The sequence below is a fragment of the Ambystoma mexicanum genome, chromosome 4q (genome assembly GCF_040938575.1).
Source record: "Ambystoma mexicanum isolate Mex_15411 chromosome 4q, UKY_AmexF1_1, whole genome shotgun sequence".
Lineage (NCBI taxonomy): Eukaryota > Metazoa > Chordata > Amphibia > Caudata > Ambystomatidae > Ambystoma > Ambystoma mexicanum.
In genome coordinates, this window is record NC_090928.1 from 1116367279 (window position 1) to 1116392640 (window position 25362).

The 25362-nt window shown below is 47.2% G+C and overlaps 1 protein-coding gene across 2 annotated transcripts in view; it reads left to right on the forward strand.

Moving 5' to 3' along the window:
• The window catches only part of LIN9 (lin-9 DREAM MuvB core complex component), a 1337113-nt gene that overhangs the window by 482277 nt on the left and 829474 nt on the right, over positions 1-25362 (forward strand). For both annotated transcript variants that reach the window (XM_069608684.1, XM_069608685.1), the window contains one exon: positions 23730-23855. In XM_069608684.1, coding sequence (XP_069464785.1) covers positions 23730-23855 — 126 coding nt within the window. The remainder of the gene's footprint in view (positions 1-23729; positions 23856-25362) is intronic.

Sequence of the window (25362 nt, forward strand, 5' to 3'; positions counted from 1 at the left end):
AAACTTAACCAAAACTACTCCGCCTTCATCATCGATGGCAACACTATCAAGGTCGCCAGAGAAGTAAAAACCCTAGGTTTTTACCTTGATGCGACACTATCTTTCACCAAACAGGTGAACTCACTGTCATCATCCACTGCCTATACATGCAAGTTAATACGAGCTGGGAAACCATTCCTTTCAGAGGACAGCTGTCTTATTCTAGCTAGAGCCCTCATTTTATCGAAACTAGATTATTGCAACGCCCTCTACATAGGGACTACCAAACAAATCATCCACAGAATCCAAGTGCTCCAAAACAATGCACTTAGAGCGGCCCTAAGTATCCCCAGAAGTGCACACATTTCAGAAATAAGACGAAAACACAAATGGCTTTCCACCCAAGAAAAAATCAACCTTAAATCTGCGTCCCTTATCCACAAATGCCTAAACAACAAAGCTCCCCGATACCTCTCAGAACGCTTCAACAGGAAAAATCCAACGAGACTCACAAGGACAGCCAGCCCCAACTGCCTCCTAGTGCCCAGATTCAAACTAGCCACCATTGGAGGTTCCAGCTTCCCAGTTAAGGCAGCACAGTTATGGAACTCCCTACCCCTTGCACTCAGATCTGACCAAACCTTCAATAACTTCAGAAAGAACACCATAAAATGGCTTATTGAGAATGCGACATAGCGTATGTCACTTTATACGTAACGTCTTCTTATAATGTTTGTACTAACCTGCTTTTACTGTTTGATCGCCATAGATTTGACTGTTTAGCCACGCCTTATCTGCACTTGCACTTGCCCTACCCTGCAGATTCGAAATGTCCACTATGCCTGTAACCTGTAACGTTAACTAATCTGTAACCTGTATACGTTAACTAAGCTGTAAACCTCCTTGTTCTCTTGCGCCCTGCTACCCTAGGGTCTGGTGCGCACAATAAATAAACAAACAAACAAACAAACAAACAAACAAAATGATCATCAATTTAATTACTCTAAGTCATAGGCAACACATTTTGCATTTAAATTCATTAGATATCTAGCATTTCTGTTCATGCGATTCTAACATTGCTTTTACAGCATGTACATACATATTTTTAAGTCACACTTAATTTTGGCGCAATAATCTTCGTGGGCACACAATAGGTTTATCACACTTTCCTCAATTCTGTGGAGAATTGCCTTATGCCAAATATTGTACATCTAAGACGCGTTTCGGGGTTGGTTTTGTCCCCTTCTTCAAGAGTTGTTTGCACACTTTACTTTCTTTTTCACCTACAATATATAATACAATATTCAAATCTTATGTTATAATCAGTTTCTGTCATGTTATTTTTGATCACCGTAAAAATAGTAATAATCACCTGGATGTCCGATGTTTTAATTTGATCTTCCTAAAGATTGGAGGTCTTTTCAATGTCAACCAAGGGGTTGTATAGATTCACAATTAAAATACAACCTAAAAAATGGAGAAAAGGATAAATTAAAATGGGTGAATTCGTCCTGAATTATAGAATGGGGTTTATGCACAGTAGAGGGAATAGAATAGTCGATGTCATACATAGCGTGCATTGAAATTTACCTGTGGTTTCTTATGTATTGCCACTTTATAAGTTGGAAAATGTGACCGTGAGGCCGCTGGGAAAGTTCCGCGGTGTAGACTTTTCTAGGTCGGATAAGAATCCAAGTTGTATCTGAAAAACACATGTGCATGTGTTTTAATAGGTGGTTAAGATGACGTCACCTGAGGGTTATGGTGTGTTTTTTGATTATAGTTGGTACTAATCTACTTAGCGACCTGCATTTCTGAAAAGTGATAGTTATACAGCCCTAATGCTGTGGAAGCTGTGGGCCCCTGTTCCTTCGTGGGCTCTATATTTTTATCTGCCAAGTGTATTCCAATAATTGGGCAAAGTGCTTAGAGCTGATCAGGTTACTTGGTGTATGAATCTTATCTTAGTATGGAAAAAACAAAGCTCCAGGAGTCGGTACTGCCTTCCTCGCTGTTCGTAATTGACATTAAAAAATGGATGTTATTTATGCTGTGACATCATCACGTAGAAAGTTATGACGTCCCTATGTTTACGTCAACGTGTGACGTAGATGACATCCTGCTGATGCAGCTAAGTGCAATCTATTGATGTGGGTGAATCCTCTTTTGATTGTGATATATTCACATCTCCATTTCGGGAAGTCGGTGTATCGAACTTATGTTTCAGCAGGACGTCATCTACGTCACACGTTGACGTTGTAAACTGATGACGTCACAGCATAAATAACATCCATTTTGAACATCAATTACGAAGAACAGCAAGGAAGGCAGTACCGACTCCTGGAGCTTTGTTTTTTCCATACTAAGGTAAGATTGATACACTAAGTAATCTGACCAGCTCTAAGCACTTTGCCCAATTATTGGAATACACTTGGCAGATAAGAATATAGAGCCCAAGAAAGAACAGGGACCCACATCTTCCACAGCAGTAGGGCTGTATAACTATCACTTTTCAGCAACGCAGGTCGCTAAGTAGATTAGTACCAACTATAATACAAAAACACACCATAACCCCCAGGTGACGTTATCTTAACCACATATTAAAACACATGCGATTTTCAGATACAACTTGGATTCTTATCCGACCTAGAAACCTCTACACCACAGAACTTTCCCGGCGGCTTCGGTCACATTTTCCAATTTATGAAGTGGCAATACATGATAAGAAACCACAGGTAAATTTCAATGCACGCTATGCATGACATAGATTATTCTATTCCCTTTATTGTGCATAAACCCTATTCTATAATTCAGGACGAATTACCCTATTTTAATTTAGCCTTTTCTCCATTTTTTAGGTTGTATTTTAATTGTGAATCCATACAACCCATGAAAAGACCTCTAATCTTTAGGAAGATCAAATTAAAACATCGGACATCCAGGTGATTATTACTATTTTTACGGTGATCAAAAAGAACATGACCGAAACTGATTAACATAAGATTTGAATATTGTATTATATATTGTAGGTGAAAAAGAGTGAAGAGGGCAAACAACTCTTGAAGAAGGGGACAAAACCAACCCCGAAACGCGGCGAGTAATATATGTTAACACTTTCGATGTACAATATTTGGCATAAGGCAATTCTCCACAGAATTGAGGAAAGTGTGATAAACATATTGTGTGCCCACTAAGATTATTGCGCCAAAATTAAGTGTGACTTAAAAATATGTATGTACATGCTGTAAAAGCAATGTTAGATATCTAATGAATTCAAATGCAAAATTTGTTGCCTATGACTTTTAGAGTAAATTGATGGTCATCATTTTGACATAATGTCAACAAGCGGGGGGTACCAGTTCCCCTCCGCTGTGCAACCTAGCAGCCGACATGTGGGAATGGGCCGTGGAAAACTACATCTACCTCACGGCCGTCCACCTCCCCGTGTAGGTCAACTTGGAAGCAGACAGTCTCAGCAGACTGGGAGCGGATAATTACGAGTGGCAATTGAACGACCAGGTGCTGCAGGAAGTCTTCAACACATGGGGCCCTCATCAGGTGGATCTATTTGCCTCCTGGAAGAACAGGAAGTGCCATCAGTACACGTCTTGGCAGGGAAGGGGCCCCCAGCCCCCTGGGCACGACTCTTTGCAGATTCAATGGGAAGGCAGGACATCCTATGCCTTTCCTCCCACACCCCTGATCCCCAGGGTACTCTGCAAGATGAAGGATGCTCGTCACCTCAGCATCATCTTGATAGCTCCTTGTTGGCCGGCGAGACCGTGGTTCTCCGAGCTGCTCAGCCTCACGGACAGGCCACCCATTCACTTTCCACTGGGTCCAGCACACCACCTGTTCGCCAACCCGCTCCTCAGAAATTAGCCCTTGCAGCGTGGTTCCTGAGCAGATCACCCTCAAGCACCTGAGCCTATCACGGGCTAACCTGAAATCATCCAGGGTGCGAGGAGCAAGGCCACCAGCAGCCAATATGAGTAAATGGTGCAGGTTCTGTCACTGGGCGGACTCTATGGAGATCCACCCCCCTGGCATGCATGCTGGACGAGGTGCTCTCCTTCTTGGCACACCTTGTGCACTCAGGCATACAGGTGGACATTTGTAGCACTTATCTGGCAGTCATAGGGGCCTACAGAAATTCAGAGGAGGTGGTCTTCTCTTCCAACCTGATGGTCAAGAATCATATGGTGGGCTTATCCAGGCTTTACCCGCCCATCAAGCCACACCCTGTGTGTGACCTCGACGTGGTGTTGTGCGCCTTGGCACGCAAACCATTTGAGCCAATGGCTGCGGACATCAGGCTGGTCACCATTAAGACACTTCTGCTAGTAGGTCTCTCCGCTCGCAGTGTCCGTGAGATCCAGGCTCTGGTGGCATCAGAATGCTATACCACTTTCCACAGGGATAAGGTGGTCCTGCAGAATCACCTGGCATTCCTACCCAAGGTACCCTCCGTTTTCCATCTGAACAAGGAAATAAGTCTTACCTTCATTCTTCGCTGACCTCAAGGACGATGCTCAGAGTCTGGACGTCAGACGTGCTCTGAAATTCTATCTGGGTAGGACCAAGGGCTTCCTCAAGTCGGACACATTTTGTCGCCTTTTGGGGGCTCCATACCCGGTTATCAAGCATCCAAGACTTTTATTGCACGGTGTATGGTCGTGGCCATCAAAGAAGCCTATGTGGAGCAGCACAAGCTGCTGCCAGCCAACATGCACGCTCACACGGTCAGAGCCAAGGCCACAACCTTCGCATTCCAGCAGCAGGTTCCGTGGCAAGTTGTAAGCATGGCGGCCACCTGGGCCACCCCTTCAGCTTTCAGCAAGCATTATTGTTTGGACACAGGCTCTAAGTCGGGCTCGGCCTTCGTACAGGTGTTTCTAAGGAACTTGTTTGCTTAAGGAGGGTCTTCTCTCCACCCTGTGGCTACATTCAATTGTAATCGCCCATACAGTATGGAGGAAAGGGGACAGTGTACTCCCTAGTCCCCTTTCCTCCATACTGCATGGGCTCCGCTTCCTAGGGGCGGGAGACGGAACCTTTTTCACCAGGAAAAAAAACCTTCCCTTTAGATTTAGTCAGAGCAGGGGCGCTGGTCTGACTCCGCCCTCCGGCCCCACACCTCAGTCCACATAGACGCGTTGACAATGGATTAATATTGCCTAACGACACCAGTTTTATTAGGGGGGGGAGAATGGTGGGACGTATGGAGGAAAGAGGACTACGAGTGCATTAGTTACTACGGTGAGTAACTTATAATTACTCTCACGGCCTGTCCCCTTTCCTCCATACTGCATGGGCGATTACAACCGATTGTGGAGGAGGAGACCCTCCTTACGCAAATGGGTTTCTAAGAACCGCCTATCCGAAAGCCGCGTCTGATCAAGAGCTGGCATCCAAACTGTAGTGCTAGCAGAAAGCCGAAGGGGTGACCCATGTGGCCGCCCTGCTTATGACTTGCCAGGGGACATGGCGCTGTAATGCGATGGCCATTGCCTTGGCTCTGACTGCATGGGCGTGCATGTTGGCCAGCAGTGGCTTATGCTGTCCCTCATATGCCATCTTTGATGGCAGAGACCATCATACGGGCTATGGAGACCTGATGCCCCGGTCTTGAGCCTCCGAAGGTGACAAACGGAAGCCCTTGGTCCTGTCCAAGTAGAATTTCAGGGCACGCCTGACTTCAAGGCAGTGCAGGACTCTGTGCCTTGTCCTTAGGCTCAACAAAAAACATTGGCAGCACTATTTCCTCGTTCAGATGGAATGCGGAAGGCATCTTAGGTAGGAATGCTGGGTGTCTGCAGGACTACATTATCCTTGTGAAACGTAGTGTAGGGCTCCAAGGCGACCAGCGCCTGGATTTCGCTGACTCTGCGAGCAGAGGTCAACCCGACTAGCAAGGCCGTCTTAATGGTGACCAGCCTGATGTCCGCGGATGCCATTGGCTCAAATGGTTTGTGCGCCAGGGCCGCCAGAACTGTTAAGGTCCCACACTTGATGTGGCTTCTTGATGGGTGGGTAGAGTCTGGCGAGTCCCGTCAAATGCCTCTTGACAATCGGGTTGGAAGAGGAGAATACCTCTTCCTCTGAATTCCTGAAGGCCCCAATGACTTCCAAGTATGTGCAGCAAGTGTCTATCTGCATGCCAGAGTGGGTGAGATGCACCTAGAAGGAGAGCATGTCGTCTAATGTACATGCAAGGGGATTGATATCTTTAGTTTGCCCAGTGGCAAAACCTGGTCCACTTGCTCTTATACTGCGACCTGGTATCTTTGCTCCTGGCCCCCTGTATGATCTCCAGATTAGCCTGGGAAAGGCTGAGGTGACTTAGCGTGATCTGCTCAGGAACCACGCTGTGAGGGCTAGTTTCTATGGCGCGGGGTGGATGACCCTACCTCCGTGCTGCACCAGATGATGTGCTGGGCCTATCGGAAGGCGGATCGGCGGTCTCGCCGAGAGGCTGAGCGCGCCGAGATCCATGGCCTGGCTGGCCACCATGGAGCTCTCAGAATGACACTGAGGTGGCGAGACTCCTTGATCTTGCATATCTCCCCGTGTATCAGTGGTTTGGGCGGGAAGGCATATGCGGTTCCACTGAATCTGAAATGCATTATCCAGGGAGCTGGGGACCTGTCCCTGCCAGGAAATGAACTGTTGGCCCTTCCTGTTGTCCCGGGTGGCAAAGAGGTCCACCGGGGGGAGGCAGTTGGGGGGGTGGGGGGCCCCCATCTGCTGAAGATCTCCTACAGCACAAGGTCGTTCAATTGCCACTTCTAATTGTCAGCTCCCAGCCTGCTGAGCCTATCCGCCTCCAGGTTGGATTCCCCCCAAAGGTGGACGGCCGTGGGGTAGATGTTGTTCTCCAGGGCCCAGTCCCACATGCTGACAGCCAGTCTGCACAGTGGAGGGGACCTGGTACCCCCCCCTGCTTGTTGACATGGAACCTGCTGGTTGAGTTGTATGTCTGAATGAGGGATACCTTGCCCTCGATAACCGTACGGAAGGCCCTGAGCTCTAGCCAGATGGCCTTCAGTTCCAGACAATTGATGTGGTACTCCTGCCGGGTCCAGGTGCCATGGACACAGTGGTTGTCCAAGGTGCCCCCCCATCCCTCGAGAGGAGTCAGTCGTGATGGTGACCTGTGGGTTAGGTTGCCGGAAGGGCCTGCCCGTCCGCAGGTTGCAATCCCTGGACCCACATGTGAGGACCGGGTGCAGAGAAGGAGCGTTGATCATATCCACCTGAGTGCCCTGCTCCTGGTTTCATGATGCTATGAAGTGCAGCTGTATCCTCCTCATCTTGAGTCTCATGTGGGAAGTGCGCTGTGGCCCTCTTGATGACCGTGATCTTGTCCTCCGAAGGAAAAACTTTCTCGGAGCACGTGTCCCAGATGAGCCCCAAGAAGGTCAGACTCTGCGTGGGCTGCAGCTGCAACTTCTTGAGATTGAGCGAAAAGCGCATATTGTGCAGTGTGTTCATCAGAGCGTGGGAAGTGTGCTGCACCGCTTCCGGAGATGAAGCCCGGACAAGCCAGACATCGAGGTTCGGGTGTACGTGGTGGTCCTGGGCCCTGAGGAGTGCCACTGTATTAATCAGCCTGGTAAAGACCCTGGGGGCTGAATTCAGGCCGAAGGGAAGCGCCTTGAATTGGAACTGGTAGCCCATGAAATTGGAACTGGTAGCCCATGATCCTGAATTGTAAAAAAAGAACGTTGAGGCTGCCAATTCGGGACCTACAAGTACGTCCTTCAGATCCAGGGAGCACATAGTCTCTCTTGCTCAATGTCTCCGCTATTAAAGCTGGCATGACCATCTTGAATTTTTTATAGAGGTAGGTTGAGGGTGGAAAGGTCCAGCACAACTCGGGCCCGCCTGGTTCTTTTTCTGAATGGCGACAATCCTGGAGTAGAAGCCCAAGCCTCGCTGGGAGGCTTGGACTTCCTCCATTGCCTGGCTCTCAATGAGCAACTGGATCTCCGCCAAAAGATTTGGTGCCCCAATCTGTGTGAGTGGAGGGGAAGAGGGAGGAGAGGCTGGGATTGGTAGGCGGTACCCTGTGGATCCTACGGAGAGGAACCCGGGGTCTTGCGAACTTCTGGCACCAGAAGCGTGCATGGAGAGCAAGCCTGCCCCCCACTGGAGACGCATGGACCCGGAGGGGCGTGTCATGCATTCTTTCCCCCTGAGGCTGTTGCGTAGGAGGGGACTGGAAAATCCCCTTACCCCCACTCCTCTTTTTGTTGCTTGCGCCGATGTTGGGTTGGCGAGCCATCCAGCTGCCTGGACCTTTGCTCTTGGAAGCCGCGGAACCCTTCGTATGTATGCCCCTTGTCAGAGTGCTGGTGTTACTGGGTGTACGTTTTGGGCGTGGGCTTCGTAAGGATGGATAAAGACTTCACCATTTGTGAGCTGTTTTTCTTTGTCCATCTCCTCGTCTGGAGTGGAAGTGGTCACCCCCCTCGAACAGCAGGTCTAAAATGCTTTCTTGGACATGCAGCTTGAATTTCGTAGCACGGAACCAGGCCATTCTTCTCATGTCCATGGCAATGCAGATGGCCCACCCAGAGGTGTCAATGAGGGCCACGGTGGACTCCATGATGTCTTGTGCCACCATCTTGTCCTCTGCCAATCCCGCCTTGAATCGTGATTGTCTCTAAGCCAGAGGCTCTGGGAGGAAATCTGCAATTTCCCAACAAAGCCTCTGGTTAACGGCTGCCAGCATGGCATCCGCGCTGGCTTGAAGATGCAGGGACGCATTGTAATACAGCTTCTTCCCATACGCCTCAAAGATCTTCTCCTTGCCTAGCAAGGAGGAGGACGACGACGAGGACGACTGAGGCTCAGGGTGGCCCGATAGCAAGAGTGTATCCCCCCCTCCATCTGCCTGTACTTGGCGTCCAGGCGTTGATTGACCGGCTGGTTCGAGTGGGGCTTGAGCCAGCCCTTTTTGGCCAAGGCGACGACTTTCTTATGCATCAGGGTTCCCGTTCTCGCTGCAGAACATAGCATGAAGACTTTGGCGAGGACCCGCTCTGATGGTTGCTCGACCTCAGGTTGAGGATGCCCAAGTACTCTGCCAGCCCTGCAAGACGTTAATGGAAGGCCTTGGCTGACGACAGTGTGTCAGGGTCCTCTTCCTCATCTGTGTCCGGTTGGTCCGGCACCGGTGGAGGGGTGCTGGGAGCCGAATGCTGGGGTGTGGAGATCAAAGCTGGAGGCTGGTACGGAACTGCCTGCACTATCGTTTGGGGGGCCGGAGCGGGAGGCAGAGGCTGAACAGGGGCCAGGGGTGCCTGTACTGGGGCCTGCCGCGCTGTCCAGTCATTTGGTCGACAGACAAATGGTCGACGCAATTTGGTCGAAAGACAAATGGTCGAATTTATTTTTTATTTTTATATATTTTTCAGGTTTTCGTTTAAGGGAAAAAAAGGGTTTTTAAGCAAAAAAAGGGGGTTGGGGGGGGGAGCCAAAAAAATCGACCATTTGTCCTGTCACCCTTTTTTTTTTCTACCAAATGACCTGTAACCGCCTGCTGCACCAGAGCCTTTGGCTGGAGCACATCCCCGAGGATGACCCCCATCCGAGGAGATTACATGAGCCTGAGGAACCTTACAAAAGTCGTTTCTTACCTGTAACTCCATTTCTCCAGCGGTGGTATCTTCATGAGTTCACATGCGTCCTCAGGCCGCCCCTTCAGGCAAACCTACGTTTTGGATTTCCTCTATTTTGGGGAGGTTAAAATCTGAAGGGAAGCCGCAGTGCTATTTATACTGGACCTCCTATTGGTGCAGCCTTAAGCACCCATAAAGATGTTGATCGGACACTCGTCGAAGTTTTCCATAGGAAAACCGCTATATTAACGTTACCAAGGTTTCCCAGCCTGACGATGGGAAATATTCACAGCATGTGAATCCATGAAAGATAACGCATGCGAAATGGAGCTACAGGTAAGAAGCTACTCCCTTACAGGTAAATAACGAAGACATTTGTATCATAGTGTTGTGCAATAATACTATCTGTTAGATTCATTTTCCAGTGTGTTCAGAAGGCCTATGATAAATAACGGAGTTGTGATACTTGACTTTCTTGATTGAATTATTGTATGTCGTATTGTGGACTCATTGTGGCCCCTAATTCCACTCACTAAGCTGATAAGCCTTGACTGCTCATCAACCTATCTTGATTGGGTTTTGGCAAACCTCGCCGTTCACTAGATCTAGGGCGTCCTAAAATCAGATCACATGTCCAGGTGCTAGAAATCCATCTTAACCTGCTCGAAAAATGTTGGCGACCAAAGCTGCTGCTGAATTTTGATAATCTGACCATACTGGCTAGGCTTGTGTTCTGAAAAATGTTGGCTCTTGTGCCTTTCCCTCCATTGATTTCAATGGACAACCCTTCTTTTTGCGCTAATTATTTTTACCTGTCCTGACTTTTTGAAAGGAAGTCACTTCTTTTGCTCATTGTTACGGGGAAACGGACTATTCCCTCAGACTGTCTGTACTGAGAAACTTTATTTCTCTTTGAAATTCTTGTATTTTTGCAATTGCACACAGCACCTTACAGTATAACTTTAAATCTTTCTGGCTGGTTTTTGGTCACATTTTATATGTGCCTAAGACAAGATTGTGGCAGAAACGTTTTTACTTCATTTTACCTGTGTACCTCTCAGTTACTGCAAATGGTTACTAAAGGTGGCTAGCACCCTAAGGTAGCTGTGCCAGGAGATGTATTGCTTGTTTTTTTGGCATGTTGTAGTATGGTCGCCTTCCTGCCCGCACTACTCGGGAAATCCCATGTAAGGTCATGCACTTGCCTGATAAAGCTGCTTCTTTTGCAGGCTAAAGAGCCTTTGTGAGCCTTTGTGAGCCCAAGGGAGGGGTCTGGGACTATCTGGTCCCATTCCACATCCCTTGATGCCAGAATGTGCTGCTGGGTGGATGTGAAACTAGTAGTTGTCCATGATTTGACAACTACTGTCTGTTTCAGTTGTATTGTACTCGTCATTTATATAGCTCTTCTTAGCATTATTATAGTTTTAATGCGCTGGTGGTGGGAACATTGTCGGAGACCAAAGTCCAGAGTGTTGCAGGTCACTGTTGGGGAGAAATCTCATTTCTGTGTTAATTCCCTTTTACCTTCGAGACCCTCACCACTTTTGCTGGACTTCAGGACTTTTTATTGTTATCCTGGAGTGAGAGAACTTTTTTAGTATTTTCTTTGATTTGAACCGTTTCTTTTGGTTTTGCAGTCTGACAAACTCTATATGCATCATCTTTTTATATTGACACACATCACTCTCAGTGCAGTGTGACGGAGTAGTCCTTTGGATTTATCTAAGGTTTAAATACCTTCTCTTGGATAAACTACTGTTTCCAAGAGTAGTAAAGTGAAATTGACTTTGCTTACTTTTTTCTCTTTGTAGACCCAGCACACACTATCTTAGCATCCCCTTTGTCTACCTTCTTGTGTAACATTTTTTGTTACCCTTACTGCAATTAATGGCTGGTGTCGGGGGTTTAATTTTCCTACCATTGTGTGTTTTTACTGCAGTCTGAATCCTCAGCTGCAGTATTGCACCCATCGGTGCCCATTTTGTCAAAATGGCCCTGGTCGTCTTTTTTCACCATTTCTGGTTTGTAAGGTCCTTCTTGAGATTTACTATGTGCGCCAAACCAGGTTTGGTCCCTTTGTTCATTCTGTCTTTGGCGGATTCACTGGTGAAGCCCGCCTCTGGCACCAGCGTGTCTGGCAGGGGAGGAAGCGAGGGAGGTTCCTGAACCTCCCTCTGTTTAGTCTCCTTGGCTATAGGAATTCACCCAAAGGTGATTGGCTGGGTGGGACAGCCACCCTGCTGTGTGAGTGACAACTAGGCTGCGAATGAATGGGAGAAAGTTGCATAAAAGGAAAGTCTTTTGCAAGGAAGGCCGAGTTGACCACTGGACGAAGGGACCGAAGAAGAAACTGGAAGAGTCGCTTGCTGTACCCTCCTGGACCGTTGTTTGGCCCGGTGAAGCCCTGCTGCAGTGCTGAAGCTCCACATTTCTAAACGACTAGAGAAGCCTGGAAAGGATGACTTGTCCCGTTGGGCTGGTGGGACCAAACAACCCCAAGGTTAACTTGACTGGAACCTTTCTCTCGGCTGGCTGTACTTCCTTGCTGCTGCTGGAACTGAGTGCTAGGGTACAGGAACACCAGAATAGAGTTCATCGTTTTTAAGCCGAACCCAAGCCCCAGGAACATCCAAAGGTCTGCAGGATCAGATTGGGCGTGCAGCGATATTGCTGATGGCTTCTTCCACTGCTGGGGATGGGCTAGCCGGGCAGGCAGGTCGAGGGTATTAGATATAGCAAAGGAACATTATAGTGCCGAGAAGTGGGACCACCAATCCTCATTAATACAGCAGTTCATAGTTTGATCCCCTTTCAACTCCTTATCGGAGTCCAGTTTCCAAGATGACCTAATATCCCACTCCTGGAGGGCATTGTGAAGAGCACCCCCATTTCTCAAAAGCAAACTCCTTATTTTTTTTGTTTTTAAAAAAAAAATCATTTTTGTCGAACTTCTATTTGGCTCTTAAGGAGTCTAGCTTGAGTCCATCTACACCCATGGGAGAGTTTATACATTTTTCAATTTCTTTTGGCAGCTCTACAGACTTGGTCATACCAACCATCAAAAACTAGACACTTCCGTCTGATCAAATGAGCAGGGACAGACACATGTGGTAAGATATTCCTCTTGAGTTTCTCCAACTCCACTAGAATGTCTGCATCCGTAGTCTTCTATTTGTTAATGGTTCCAACATTATCCAGAATATGTGTAAATGGACTGCTAGTTGGATTGTGTCAAAGCAGCTGCACAGCTCACTGATTTATAGGCATACCTTCAATCACTATCGGCTGTTGGTTGATGCCAACATTCTCTTTGAACGCCCCCTCGTTCCCTAAAACAGATGTACAGTGGCAGATCACTTTCAGTCTGATCGATTACTTCAAAGCCATCCTCTTTTGCCCAATTGGTTGCCAATATAAATATATAGTCAATCAATGAGCTCCCTTTGTGGCTGTTAAGACTTTTTGGCTGGTTGGTCTGTAGCAAATCTTCAGTTTGCTGCTTTAAGGTTCAGATTATACATAATGCATGAGGATTATACTGCTTGGTGATGAGTTCTTAAAGGATAACTTGCAATTGAGCAGGAATATCTCAAGCCAAATCTTGATCATTCCACAACCCTTCCAGATATTTCAACGGTTCTAATTGCAGATTAGTTGCCAGCCACTATATTGTATTTGAGTGAGAAACAACAGTTACGTTCATTATTCAGCCGATCTTAGAGTCCAAATTAGCCATGCCACGCAAATTCAGAGGTCTGTTGTAGATATTAACCAAGTAAAAGGATTAATCCTTGCTCATCTTTATAAGCAACAGTTGGAGATCAGGGTTGGATGACATTACCTTTATTGCCCATCCCAATGTCACCTCAAGCTAAAACTAACAGACCACCGCTGGGTCTGCCCCTTCACTGTAGGTATATGGAAGGATGTATATCCCTGGAGCAGAATTGGATCAACTGCCTAGGTCTCCTGGAGGACGATTATGTTAAACCTGCGGATGAAGTTATGATAGTAACTGCATATGTATGGCCTAAGAAGTGGTCATGAACCATTGGGGATGGCTAATTGTGAACAAATCTGATGTAGATATGCTTATGGGAATAAATCTTACCCCTACACCCAGCGGAAGGTCCCTCGTCTCTAAAACATGGTATTGGGTTGGTTACTTTGGTTCCTGATGCAAATGTCTCAGAAGGGGGATTGACTTGTCCTCACCCCCCCCCCCCCAAAGGGCACTAGTAATTCACAGAAAAAGAAAATTACATATTCTTTTTGCACACTTTCATTGGGTGCTGTGAACGCAGCTGGAGGAGGAATGTGCCCAGTCACCGTTGTAAGTCCACAGCGGGCAATGTCTACACTTAATGACCATTCACCTAGTGTATTCGATGGGGGACTGAGCATACAAGTCCTTCCAGTCATTTGCATTCTCATGTGTCAACAGTGAAGTCTCATGGGTACGCCACCAGATCTGGCACAGAGAACTCCACTCTATTTTCAATTCCTCCCTATCCCCCTGAGAGTCAACACTGGTCTCCTTAACTCCGAGGAGGTTATCTTACTGTAGATAACCAGAAGTTTATCTACAGTAATGCAACACATGAACCAGAGAAAATGGGAACCACAAGTTTCCCTCTGAGGGTATTAAAACAGAAACTAAGACCCATTCTGTTTTGCTGGAATCCTTCGTGTTTTATTTCGACAACCTTAATCTGCACAACACTGCAAAGAAATTTTTGTTCAACCATAGGCCTTGTATGGGGAGGCTAACCCGACCAAAGAGAGAAGGAGACTCATGAGGTTCGACCTATGGAAGAGCAGGGTCACGACCTGTAGTGGAGGCGGAACTGGGTGAGTTTTGTTTAAATCTGGTTTATGGGTTACTGACTCATCCGAGATGGATAAATCAGTGATTTGCGAAACCCCGGGCACCCAACGTAGTTATCGATGCGCCTTCAGCGTTGTCGCACAGCATTCAGGAGGCTTTGTCGACAAATGATTGCCTAACTCCTTCTCTTGAAGTTATTTGTGTGGAGGCCCTAAGCAATCCAAGTTTGACTGAGTCACACTGTGTCAATGTCCAGCTAAATCCTTCCTTTGGAATGGATTGTGTCCTCCCACATTTTCCTCATTTTTGATATACTCTGATATCCTGCTTGCAGCTCTGAAACTTTTCTCAGCCGAGGGCACTGTGCATCATTGCCCTTGTGTCCTTCACGTGCCTCTGTCGTCCTATAGTATGACATTGATACTGATATGTAAGGCACACCGTACCCGTTGCCTCAGTTCTGTTTTTCCTCACAGCTGCTCGAAACGGATCTTCGCCATCGACGAATGTTCATACCCTGAAAACGTGATTCAAGTATGTGCTGAGTTTTCGGCTAAAATATCTAGAACTGATCCTCATCAGGTATGTTTCTGGTTCCTGGGGTCAGGCCACATCGTCAACGATTGTGGCTCATGCCAGTCTAGGACTGGAAAAGCTTTAAAGGAGAGGAAGGGGAAACTTGCTGGTGGCAAACAATCCCCAAAGTAGTCTTCGGTAACACCCAAAAAAACACCGCTGTCAGAAGATGAGAGCCCAAGAGATGTCCACACCGGACCAAGAGGCACAGTAAGAGCACCAAACGCTTGAGATCTCATCATTCCTCTTAGTCTTAGAGGAGGTCTAAGAAAAGGCTTCATCACTCCAGATCGTCCTCTACGGATTCTTTGCCCGAAGGCAATCGGGTAAGCTTTTCGAAGAAGGGGGCTAGTAAAGCAGAGCTGGAAAAATTCCGCCTGCATGTGCTGGAAGTCTTTGAGAAGGCAGTGACATCGGCTCCTTCGAAGAATTCATTAGACTCTCAAACGCATCGCACGAAAGGCCAATGGGGACCATTCAACAGGTTGTCTAAGGATTCAAACACCTAAAAGGTATCTAGTACGCCTCTCATGGCCTTGACTCCTCGAAGGGGTTCCCCTCCTCAGACCCACTCAACACTGTCTAAGGCATCGAAGTCTAGCACACCAATGTCGAGGCCCTCAACATTCTTTCGGAACCGTCGAAGGTTCACAAACCACAAGGGAAAAATACTTTTTTTTTTTTAAGTCTATGGCCTCTAGCTTTGAGGGGGGAGTAGGAGCAAAGCCCTATTCATGGTGTTCGACAGCAACACTGCACGCCTGGTGTTCCAGAGGAACTGATGTCCCAGGAACCAAGAATGAAGGACCTTGGACACCCTGAAGGATGCCAGTGGTCTGGCTACTTCCTCAGAAGTTGGTTTTGGTGCCCCCGAAGGCTCGGGACATGCTGATGTTTCTTATACAGTAGTAATGGCAAAAGTTATAGAATACCTGGGCTGGTTAGATAATCTGAGTATGAACAACATGACTTGACTGATAACTTGGATAAAGGGCCACCTAAGGACCAAGTCCTTGCCTTTCATGCTGCAGTCAAGAATAGGGTGTTGGAGAACTGGTAAAGGTAGGACACCATTCCTGCACTCCACAAAGACTTCACTAAGAAATACAGACCTTCATCAGTGGATCTGAAGTTTCTTTCGAAACATCTAAGTCCTCAAACCCTTGGTATTCAAGCAGCCACTGCCTCTTCTTAGGGAGCAGCCTATCCCACGATTACTCTAGACAGGGAGGATAAAAGGCTTGATGCTATTGGAAAGACCGTTTTTTTCTTCACTAAGTATGACACGGAAGGCAGCCAATGTAACTTGTGCACTGGCAAACTTGACCTACACTTTGTGGGAGGTAATTGCCATGGCATCAGAGCACATCCTATAGGGTGAAGAAAGGGATGGTTTTATGAGCATTATTCAGGACGGGAAAGATGCTATGTCAGTCCGTGCAGTCAGGTCTAGACACTGTGGGCTGTATTAGCCGTTCTATGGCTACTGGTACTGTGCTTCAACGTTTTGTCTGGCAAGAAAATCAGGGTTTGCGTCTGGCGTGCAATGCAGGCTGTTGAATATGCCGTTTGAAGGGTCTTATTTGACATGCCATTTATAATGCGCCTGTAGACAAGTGTATCTAGGTGCGACAAGGGGTGGGGGGGACAGAAGGAGGACAAAACAATCTTACTAGGCATTGTGACGTTCAGATTGGGCAAGTGCAGGGAGAAGTGCTGGGGTTGGGTTAGGGGGGGGGGGCCTGGGAGACGTGCATACAAGTGAATAAGTGCTGCCGGAAGGGTGGCTCATCAGTACAGAGAGACAAGAGACTCTAGGGTTGCAGATAAAGACCATTAAGTGCTGGGGGAGCCCGGAGGCATTGCAAGGGCAACTGGACATGCAGGAGCCTGGGCCCGAGTTTCAGTGGGGGACCATGTGACCAGTGTGCGAAGCAGTCTGGGACGTCAGCAAGGGAGAGGAAGAGAGAAAGTGGAAACAAAAAGGAAGGGCTTGAGTAGCTTCTGGAACCGGAGGTGGGTTTACTCAAGTACAGAGGGAGGCCCCAGACAAGGAAAGGGCTCTACCCCCACTCCCTGCTTGGAGAAGCGTCTGGCCCTCGCAGAGTTGGAGGTGGATGAGCGGAGGGCTTGAGAAGGAAGATGGTTAGGAAGAGAAAGTTGGAGGTAGTGTGGTCCCAGGCCCCAGAAAGCCTTGTGGTCGATGCAAAGGGTCTTGAACTAGATCCTTGCAGCCACAGGGAGCCAGTGGAGAGATTTCAGAGCTGGCGAGATACGATCCCTTAGCTTGCGGCCAAGGACAAGTCTTACAGTCCTCTTCTGGATAAGTTGTAAAGGTTGAAGAGTAGAGACACACCGATTCAGAAAGAGGATGTTGCAATAGTCCAATCTAGAGGACCAGGGCTCTGAAGACAGAGCTTCTGGAGGAAAGTGATAAAAGGCAGAATAGCTCTGAGGAGCAGCTCATAGTGATTGTAACGCTGACCTGGTCTGGATTGCTGTGACCTCTTCAAGCGTGATGCGCAGGATTCGAAACACTGACTGAACTGCACCCCCAAATCTGGCTTGTCTGGCCCGTAGAAAAATCTTTCTGTAGGTGGAGAAAGGGGATTAACTGACTGCAGAGTATTGTGATTGCTTCCCACCTCCCCTTTGCTCTTCTCGGACCACCTCCGAAATCCCCAATCAAGGCTCACCTTAATGTTTGAATGGATGAGCTCTCCATCCTGCTTCTGGTGCAGGGGCGCGTATTTGACCAGTTACTTCACTGGTTTCGGAAGGCGAAATGCCGTAAGTATGCAGTTTAAAAAGTTCCAGAGTAGAGTCTTCTCGGTTTACTTTTCTTAACCTGCGATCTGTCCTTATTTTCAGGTGCAGAGTGGAAGTGATGCTTCGAGGGATATTGCCGGATATAAACTCAGGTGAGTTAGTGATAAAATGATCCCTTTAAATGTCTTTGAATCCCTCTAATGTCTTTCTTTTTTCCCCTTAGGGGCTGGGGTGCGGTACCAGGCCAAGAAGTGGCGCCGACCCGAAATGAGGAGTGGTTCCGTCAAATATGGCCAGGTAAGTCTTGTGACGGAAAATCAGGCTTTCCTCATTTGTTCCTCCTGCTCACCTTGTCTCTTCTTCTCCCCTGTAGGTGCAGAGATGTGGCAGAATGCCCAGAAGGTCGCGGTGGATAGTGAAGAGCCCACGAGGCAGGTGAGTGATGCTAGATGCAGAGCAACGCGAAGCACGTGTGGCAGTCCGGGCGTGGTTTAAATAGCCTTGGAAGAAGTTCCAGGTAAGTATTCTTCCACGGTCCCCACCCAAGTAAAATAGTTCCTTTGAGAAAATAGTCCCTCCTAAGCCTCATTTGGCTTGAGGCTTCATGCAGCATGGTCTGCGTCAGGTAAGTGCACCAAACACCCTCTTTTATGAGCCTGGTGCCTATGGCGCCAGGACTGATGTCCAACATGAGCCTGGCGCCAAAGGCGCCAGGACAAAGACCAAAGAGCCCCTATTTAGGGGCTGCTGGGCTTTTACCCGAGGGCATGATGCCCGCTCCCGGGGATGCTGGGCCTGTCCTGGTGCTCTGGGGGTAGGTAGGCATGACAGCGATTTCTTTGAGACGTCGGAGATGTGAGGAGAGGGTGGAGTGTAAGATGACACCAAGATTCTTAGCCTCACAGCAAAGATCAGGAAGGGGCCCCAGAGTGGGCAGCCAGAGAGGAAAGAAGGGAGAAGGTGTCACGATGAGGAGGATCTCAGTCTTCCTGGCATTAAGACAGATTATTGGCGACACACCATTCCTGAATTGCACCCAGACAGTATGGTACGAGAAGGAGCAGAGGTGGCTGAGGGGAGCCAGAAGGAGAAGTGGGTGTCTTCTGCAGTTAGAACAGAATGTAGCGATGCTGTAGGCAAGAGGCGCCAGGTAGTGTTGAAAATCCAGGGAGAAAGGTTAGACCCATGGGGAACGCAGAGACCCAGCGGACTTGGGAGGGTCAGTGAGAAAGGAGGTCAACCAGAGCAGGGCCTAACCAGTGATACCGCATCGAAAGCAGAGGATAAAACGAGGCGAATGACGACAAAGGTGGTTTGAGTCAAGATTTGAGAGCAAGTCTTCATGGGTGTTCAGGAGAGAAGTTTTCGTGCTTCTGGCAGCTCGGAAGCCAGACTGGTAGTCATGGAGACAAACAGATTCAGTATGCAGATTAAGCTGGCCAGCTTTTCCGGAAGTTTGCTCAGGAAAGGAGTGATGGCGATTGTGCAATAGCTAGAGAGGAAGGGTCGGCAGAGCTTTTTTTTTAGAAGGGGATGCACAAGGGGAGTGCTTTAGGGGAGGGAAGGTTCCAGTGGCCAGAGTGATTGCAGAAATCAGCCAAGGATGGAGCAAGGGTGTTGATATGGTCCTTGATGGTTCTGGATGAGCAGGGGAGGACCTGCTTTGATGAGACTTTGATAGAACAGACTTCTCTGAAAGGAGAAGAAACGGCCGGAGGAGGAGGAGGAGTTTGTCAGGGGGTGTGTTTGATGCCCTCCACTTCCTCTCAGCTGCCCTACCCTTGCGTTTAAGGGTGGTGAGGTCGGAATCGTTCCAAGAGTTGCTCTTGGATGGGGCTTCAAATGAATCCTCATGACGGGCACGGACTTCAAGAGTGCTAGAGATGGAGAGATGAAGGTTAGAGGGCTGTTTCAGAGTGTGAGTCAGCCACAGGTGTAGGTGTAGGAGGAGGAGGAGAGAAAGTAACAGCAAAATTCTCAACTGACACAAGCTTCATGGGCCAGATGACCGAGAAGGTGGGTGGCAGTGCTGGGGTCGGCTTGGCCTGCGGGGTAGAGAGGGGGGTGGGAGGAACAGAGAGTGGTCGCTGCAAGAGAGGAGTGGTGAGAGGGTTAGAGTGGGGGGTCTGAAGAGATCGGAACATATAGGGTTTGCCCTGCAGAGTGAGTCGGGCCAGAGGGAAGAATGGAGAGAGCGAGAGTCGCATAGGTTGCAAATGAGCCCCAGAGAGGGGCTAGTAGCATCCACATGTATATTCAGTTCTCCGAGGAGGAGACGTTGAGCGGTAGATGCAAGGGGGGGGGGGGGAGATCAGATCGTTCCGAGGCAGAGGGTGGCCTGTAGATGGTGGCCACAATGAAAGAGATGCCAGGAGAGATGGAGAGCCTGCAGACCAGGAATTCAACAGAGGAGTAGTCCTGCGTTGGAATGTCAGAAGCAGGGATCCACTCTAGGGAAAATCAGGGTTACACCCCCGCCCAGATGGTTGATTCTGGCTTTGGCGAGGATCTTGAAGTCATTGGGAAGGAGAGTGTCAAGACATGTGACAGACCCGGCTGTGAACCAAGTTTTGGTGAGACGAAGCACATCCGAATCAAGCTCTTCCAGGAGACTGCAGATGTCGGAGGAATGTTTGACAGCGGAGTGAGTTTAGAGTAGCGAAGTGGAACAGGTTTCCCACCTTTGAAGGATTTCTGTGGAGGAGTACAGGTCAGAGGTAAGCCCTGTGTTAGTGTTGGAGGTGCCCGAGAATGGGCAGAGGAGGAAGGAAGAGATAGCAGGGAAGTCGGAGATGAAGAGGAGTGCCAGAGAGGTGGCGAAGGAGGCAACCTGGTGGCCAAAGAAGAAGCGGAGGGTGCCAGAGAGGTGCGGAGGAAGGAGGCAGCAGAGGAGCCAGAGCAAGAGATGGCAGGGATGTTCCAAGTCAATCTGGAACAAAAGCAGATGAAAGCCTTCAGAAAATGCAGTTGTCTATGGCAGCAGCAAAGTCTGAGTCTGGCCCTTATAGTCCCAACAGTCGACCAACTCTGTCTTCTAATGTGGGATGGAGAAATCGTTCATTTCAATACTACACCTCTGTTGGGAGAGCAAGAGGTCATTTTACTCAAAGGGGACAGGGAAGACAACCACGGGGCAGCCAAGGTCGGTCGGGCAGAGGAGTTGCTTCAGCCTTCTTGCCTGCCGCACTGGCCAGTACCCCAAAACTACTCTGACAAAGCATGTCTTCTGACAAAGCATTTGTCTCCAGTGGGAGGCAGGTTAGCTCCGCATCTGAAGGAATGGCGAAGCATTAAAACAGCTGCTTGGGCTCTACAAACTTTCGCCCATTGCTATTTCCCCTCCTTTCTGGAAAGACCTCTGAACTGTTCCCCAAGAGGCCAGTCCTTGAAAGTACCAGATCCGCTCCTTCTACAGGAAGTTCAGACACTGTTGGAGAAGGGTGCAATCGATCAGGTTCCTGTAGTGTAACTTCCTTTCTCTAGCAGTATTACTTTAAGGTCTACAAACAAAGAACCTTCAAGTGGGTACATTATCTTCCTGAATAGAAAGATGTTTCCAATATTCCCTCAAGATCAACCCACCAAAAACAAATGATGACATGCTCGCGACAGAAAGAACATACTGGAAACATCTCACTATTCGGGAAGATAATGTACCCACTTGAAGGTTCTTTGTTTGTAGACCTTAAAGTAATACTGCTGGAGAAAGGAAGTGGGCTAGTACAAGAACATAATGAGTTTTGATGTGACAATCTTATTAAAACTGGTTGCTGACAAATCGACTTATTTGGATTTGGTCAAAGTTCAGTACTTGTTATAAGGTCTAGACTGGATTCACACAATAGAGGGTATGCACAGGTATGTCTCTTTGGCCCATCTGTTTGATGATCACAAAAAGTTGGGTATGCTAGCACCCTACCTTGCAATTTAGTCTGGCCAGCACCTGACCCTGACCTGTTTGCCTCGCTCACATGTCCACAGGACAGGCAGTCATATCAATGCCATCCTAATACAGAAAACAAACTCGTTCCAGATTTGAAAAATGTGTGTTCTGTATTAGGATTGGCATTAAAAGGACCGACTGTCCTTTGTACTTGTAACTTGATTCTTTGTTCTCCTACAGCACCAGGTTTAAACCACCAGTAGGGGCCTCCTGCTTGATTACTAGTGCAGAGAATGAACAACAGATGAAACGGTTTGCAAAATAAATACCTCCAAGTCATTGAAAAGCAGGACTTTGAGGCACATTATGCAGATTATTTTTCATAGCAACTAAAGAAAAAAGTTTTGCATATATTTTTAGTTATGGGCAATATTTTAAACCCTACCATTTTTGAGTGAACTTTCCCCTTTAAGCTGCAACTGAAACACAATCCTGTAATTGAGCATTGAGTGACAAACCCTTTCTCAAAAAGGACAGGGTCCTCAGACACATTTTGAATTGGAGGCTCCTTAACAAGTTCCCCCGAAGAACAAAATCAAGATAGTCACCCTTGCTAAGATTCTAGAATTGTGGGGGTTGCCATGTTAACTCATCTCTTTAGAGTATTAATCCCTCCTTTCCAATCTGGAGTTAGAATTCCTCTTGCAGCAAAAAAAGCTTTCTGTAGTCCGTCTTCTTCCACATCCATCTAAGACCGAGCAGCGTTTTCACAAGATAAACCCTAGAAAGTTCAAGTTCTACATGCCGTGGACCAAAGAAATATTGATCAGGCTTCCAGGTCTTTGTGGGCTTTTAAGGACACAGGTAATAAGGCAAGGTCGCCACAAAACATTCTTTCTAGGTTGATTGTTCACTGTACAAGAGTTTACTCTCCAAAATATACCAGAAGGCCTTAGGGGGAATGGGCGTACATTTGACCAGAGGGTCTGCAGTTATGCCTCCACTTCAGAAAGTGATGGACATCTGAGGCAGCAACCTGGGTGTCCCTGCTTAGCCTCAATCAGCATTACCACCTTGACAGTCTGGCTGGAGTGGATGCTCTGGTCGTACGATCGATGCTCCAAGGGTTTTTGGTGTAGTGTCTGCCTGTACACCAATGAAATGACATTTTTGAATAAGGGGCCAAAGTGAGGTTGTATGGGAGCACCATGAACTCAATCAGCGTCTCCTGCCTTAAAACTGTTAATGCTGATGTTTGGGGAGGATGGAGATGAAAATGCTTATCCCCTGGATGTATATAGAGGAGTTAACCTTGCAACTAAAAGGTTTCTACAATCTTAGCAAGGGTGACTATCATGAGTTTGTTCTTCTCGGGGAGCTTGTCAAGGAGCCTCCAATTCATTATGGATGACTGTGGCAGTCTTTCAAAGATGAGAACTTGGTTGGAGGCATATGTCATTACAAGAACAAGTTGCCTTTGGTAATCTTTTTTCTGATGTGATTTTCACCCACGTTGCACCCTCCCACCCCCGAACGCCTTTAACGATTGCTAGTAAATCAACCTGTGATTTTTGCTGGAACAGTTCTGCTATACCTCTGCTCTTTGAATGTGTTGAAGAGCGAGGGTGGGTTGAAGAGCGAGGGTGGAACTGAGGGAACAGGGTATCGGAAGCTCATATGTCTACCGAAGGACACCCCTTCCAGTGCAAAGGACACGAAGGAGCCATGACATTTGACCACGGCCTGTAGATAAATGGTGCCAGACCAGCTATTGCCTGGAGGATTTGCCCAAGGTGCAGAATCTCTGAGAGGGAATACTTTTTTAACTTTCAGATTGAATATACTGTAAGTAAATCCTTAATTTCATGTGTTCACCATACAAAGGGGCAGGCTGCTATATATTAGCAGGTGTTTGAATTCCTTACTTTGGCTCCATAATTGTACTTCTGTTGACTTGTTCTTGGTGTGCTGAGTTTTCTTTCTGCATGAGGCATCAACAATACAACTTTAGTTATTCATATGAGTTCACTGCAGTAAGATTGGGTATTCCTTGTTTTTTAAACAGGCCACTATTTGAAGGCGATAATGATTTCTGTGTCTGCCTGAAAGAGTCTTTTCCAAATCTTAAAACAAGAAAATTGTCTAGAGTGGAATGGGGCAAAATCAGACGGTTAATGGGAAAACCACGACGGTGAGTAAAAAGCATATTTTTAATATATTCTTGTTTTGCTCATCAACTTAGTTTGATTTTCATAATTGGCAGCTAAAAATCAACATAGGACTTCTTAAACACTATGTTGAGATTGAGCTGTTAAGAGATTAAAACATTTTAAGGGTGCATTCCTGTATGCAGCCCTCCAGATAAGGTGCATATGAGGCCTTTACGCACAGAAATCTTGTAAATATGCCCCTTTTAATTCTTCCTTGCGTAGAGCTTACGTTGACTATTTATGGCAGCACCCCCCCTAAATCATGGCGTTCACTGGTGACAGCCTGGCCAGCAGCAGCTTGTAAATCCACTCTTTACTTTAACAATCCAGACAGTTCCTTCATACTTCTAATGGCTCAGAATGCACATCTCAGGTGGGCTCTTAAACTTGTAATGACAAAGTGCTAGTAAAACATCTGCATTCAAGCAAGTGCTGCATTCAGTGAGACCAACCTCTAACTCTATAATTCCCAGCCTAATGGTTTGCACACATCTAAAAAGGAGCACCCAATGGTAAAGCTGCACTAGATTTGTGAATGGAAAAGGCTTTCATCTTTTTGCATATATATTGGTGCTATGTAAATGGATAAAAAGGAGAAAAGGGCAACTCTCAGCCTAAGTAATACAGGAGAACGAGGTGGGAGGGGACACAGAGATCAGAGAACCTATTGGCATTTGTGCAACAGGAAGAGAGACCAATGAGCTATATGAGAGCAACAAAGAAAGTGAGCAGGGAAACAGAGGTAAATAATAGGACACACAATAGGAGTGAGGGACAGAAGCAGATCAAAAGAGACATTTAGAGACAGTAAAATGAGGACTCTGATCAACAGCAGGCTTGGAGAGCTGGAAATAGAACATCCAAATAAGAGAAAGGCAGGCCAATAACATAAGAGGTAAAGGAGTAGCAATCACAGCAGAGAACATGAAAAAAACAGATATAGCCAGAGTAATGACATGAGTGAAGAGGAATTAAATCAACTGATACAGCATAATGTAACAGGGAAACAACAATAATAAAATGCAATGATGGAAGAGGCAGAGTGACATAGCAAAACTTGCGGTGGGAGGCAGAACATCAGAAAGTGAGAGACTGGAGAAACGGAGTAGCAAAGGGAAGGAGAGATGGGGCAAAAACATGGAGTGGCTGTCAAGCAGGTAGTGCGAGGCAGCAACAGTAGGCTCGAGACAGAGGTGATGCTGGCACTGTGTGGGGCTTGCTTTATGATGCAACTAGCTGGCATCTGTAGTAGTTCTTAACAGAATTTTAGTGTCCAAGTATAATTAAGATAAAGCTGACTAGTATGCATCAACAAGTTCTTTGTCACTTATGTTTTTCAAACAATTTTAATTTTACTTACCAATTGCATAGTTGTTGGGCACTTTTGCAAAGAAGGAAACTCCCTTTTACTCTCTTGAAATCGGATTTTCTCTCTAATTGGCTGTAAAATGCACTCACGCCAAAATCCTATCTGAAGCACTGCCTGTA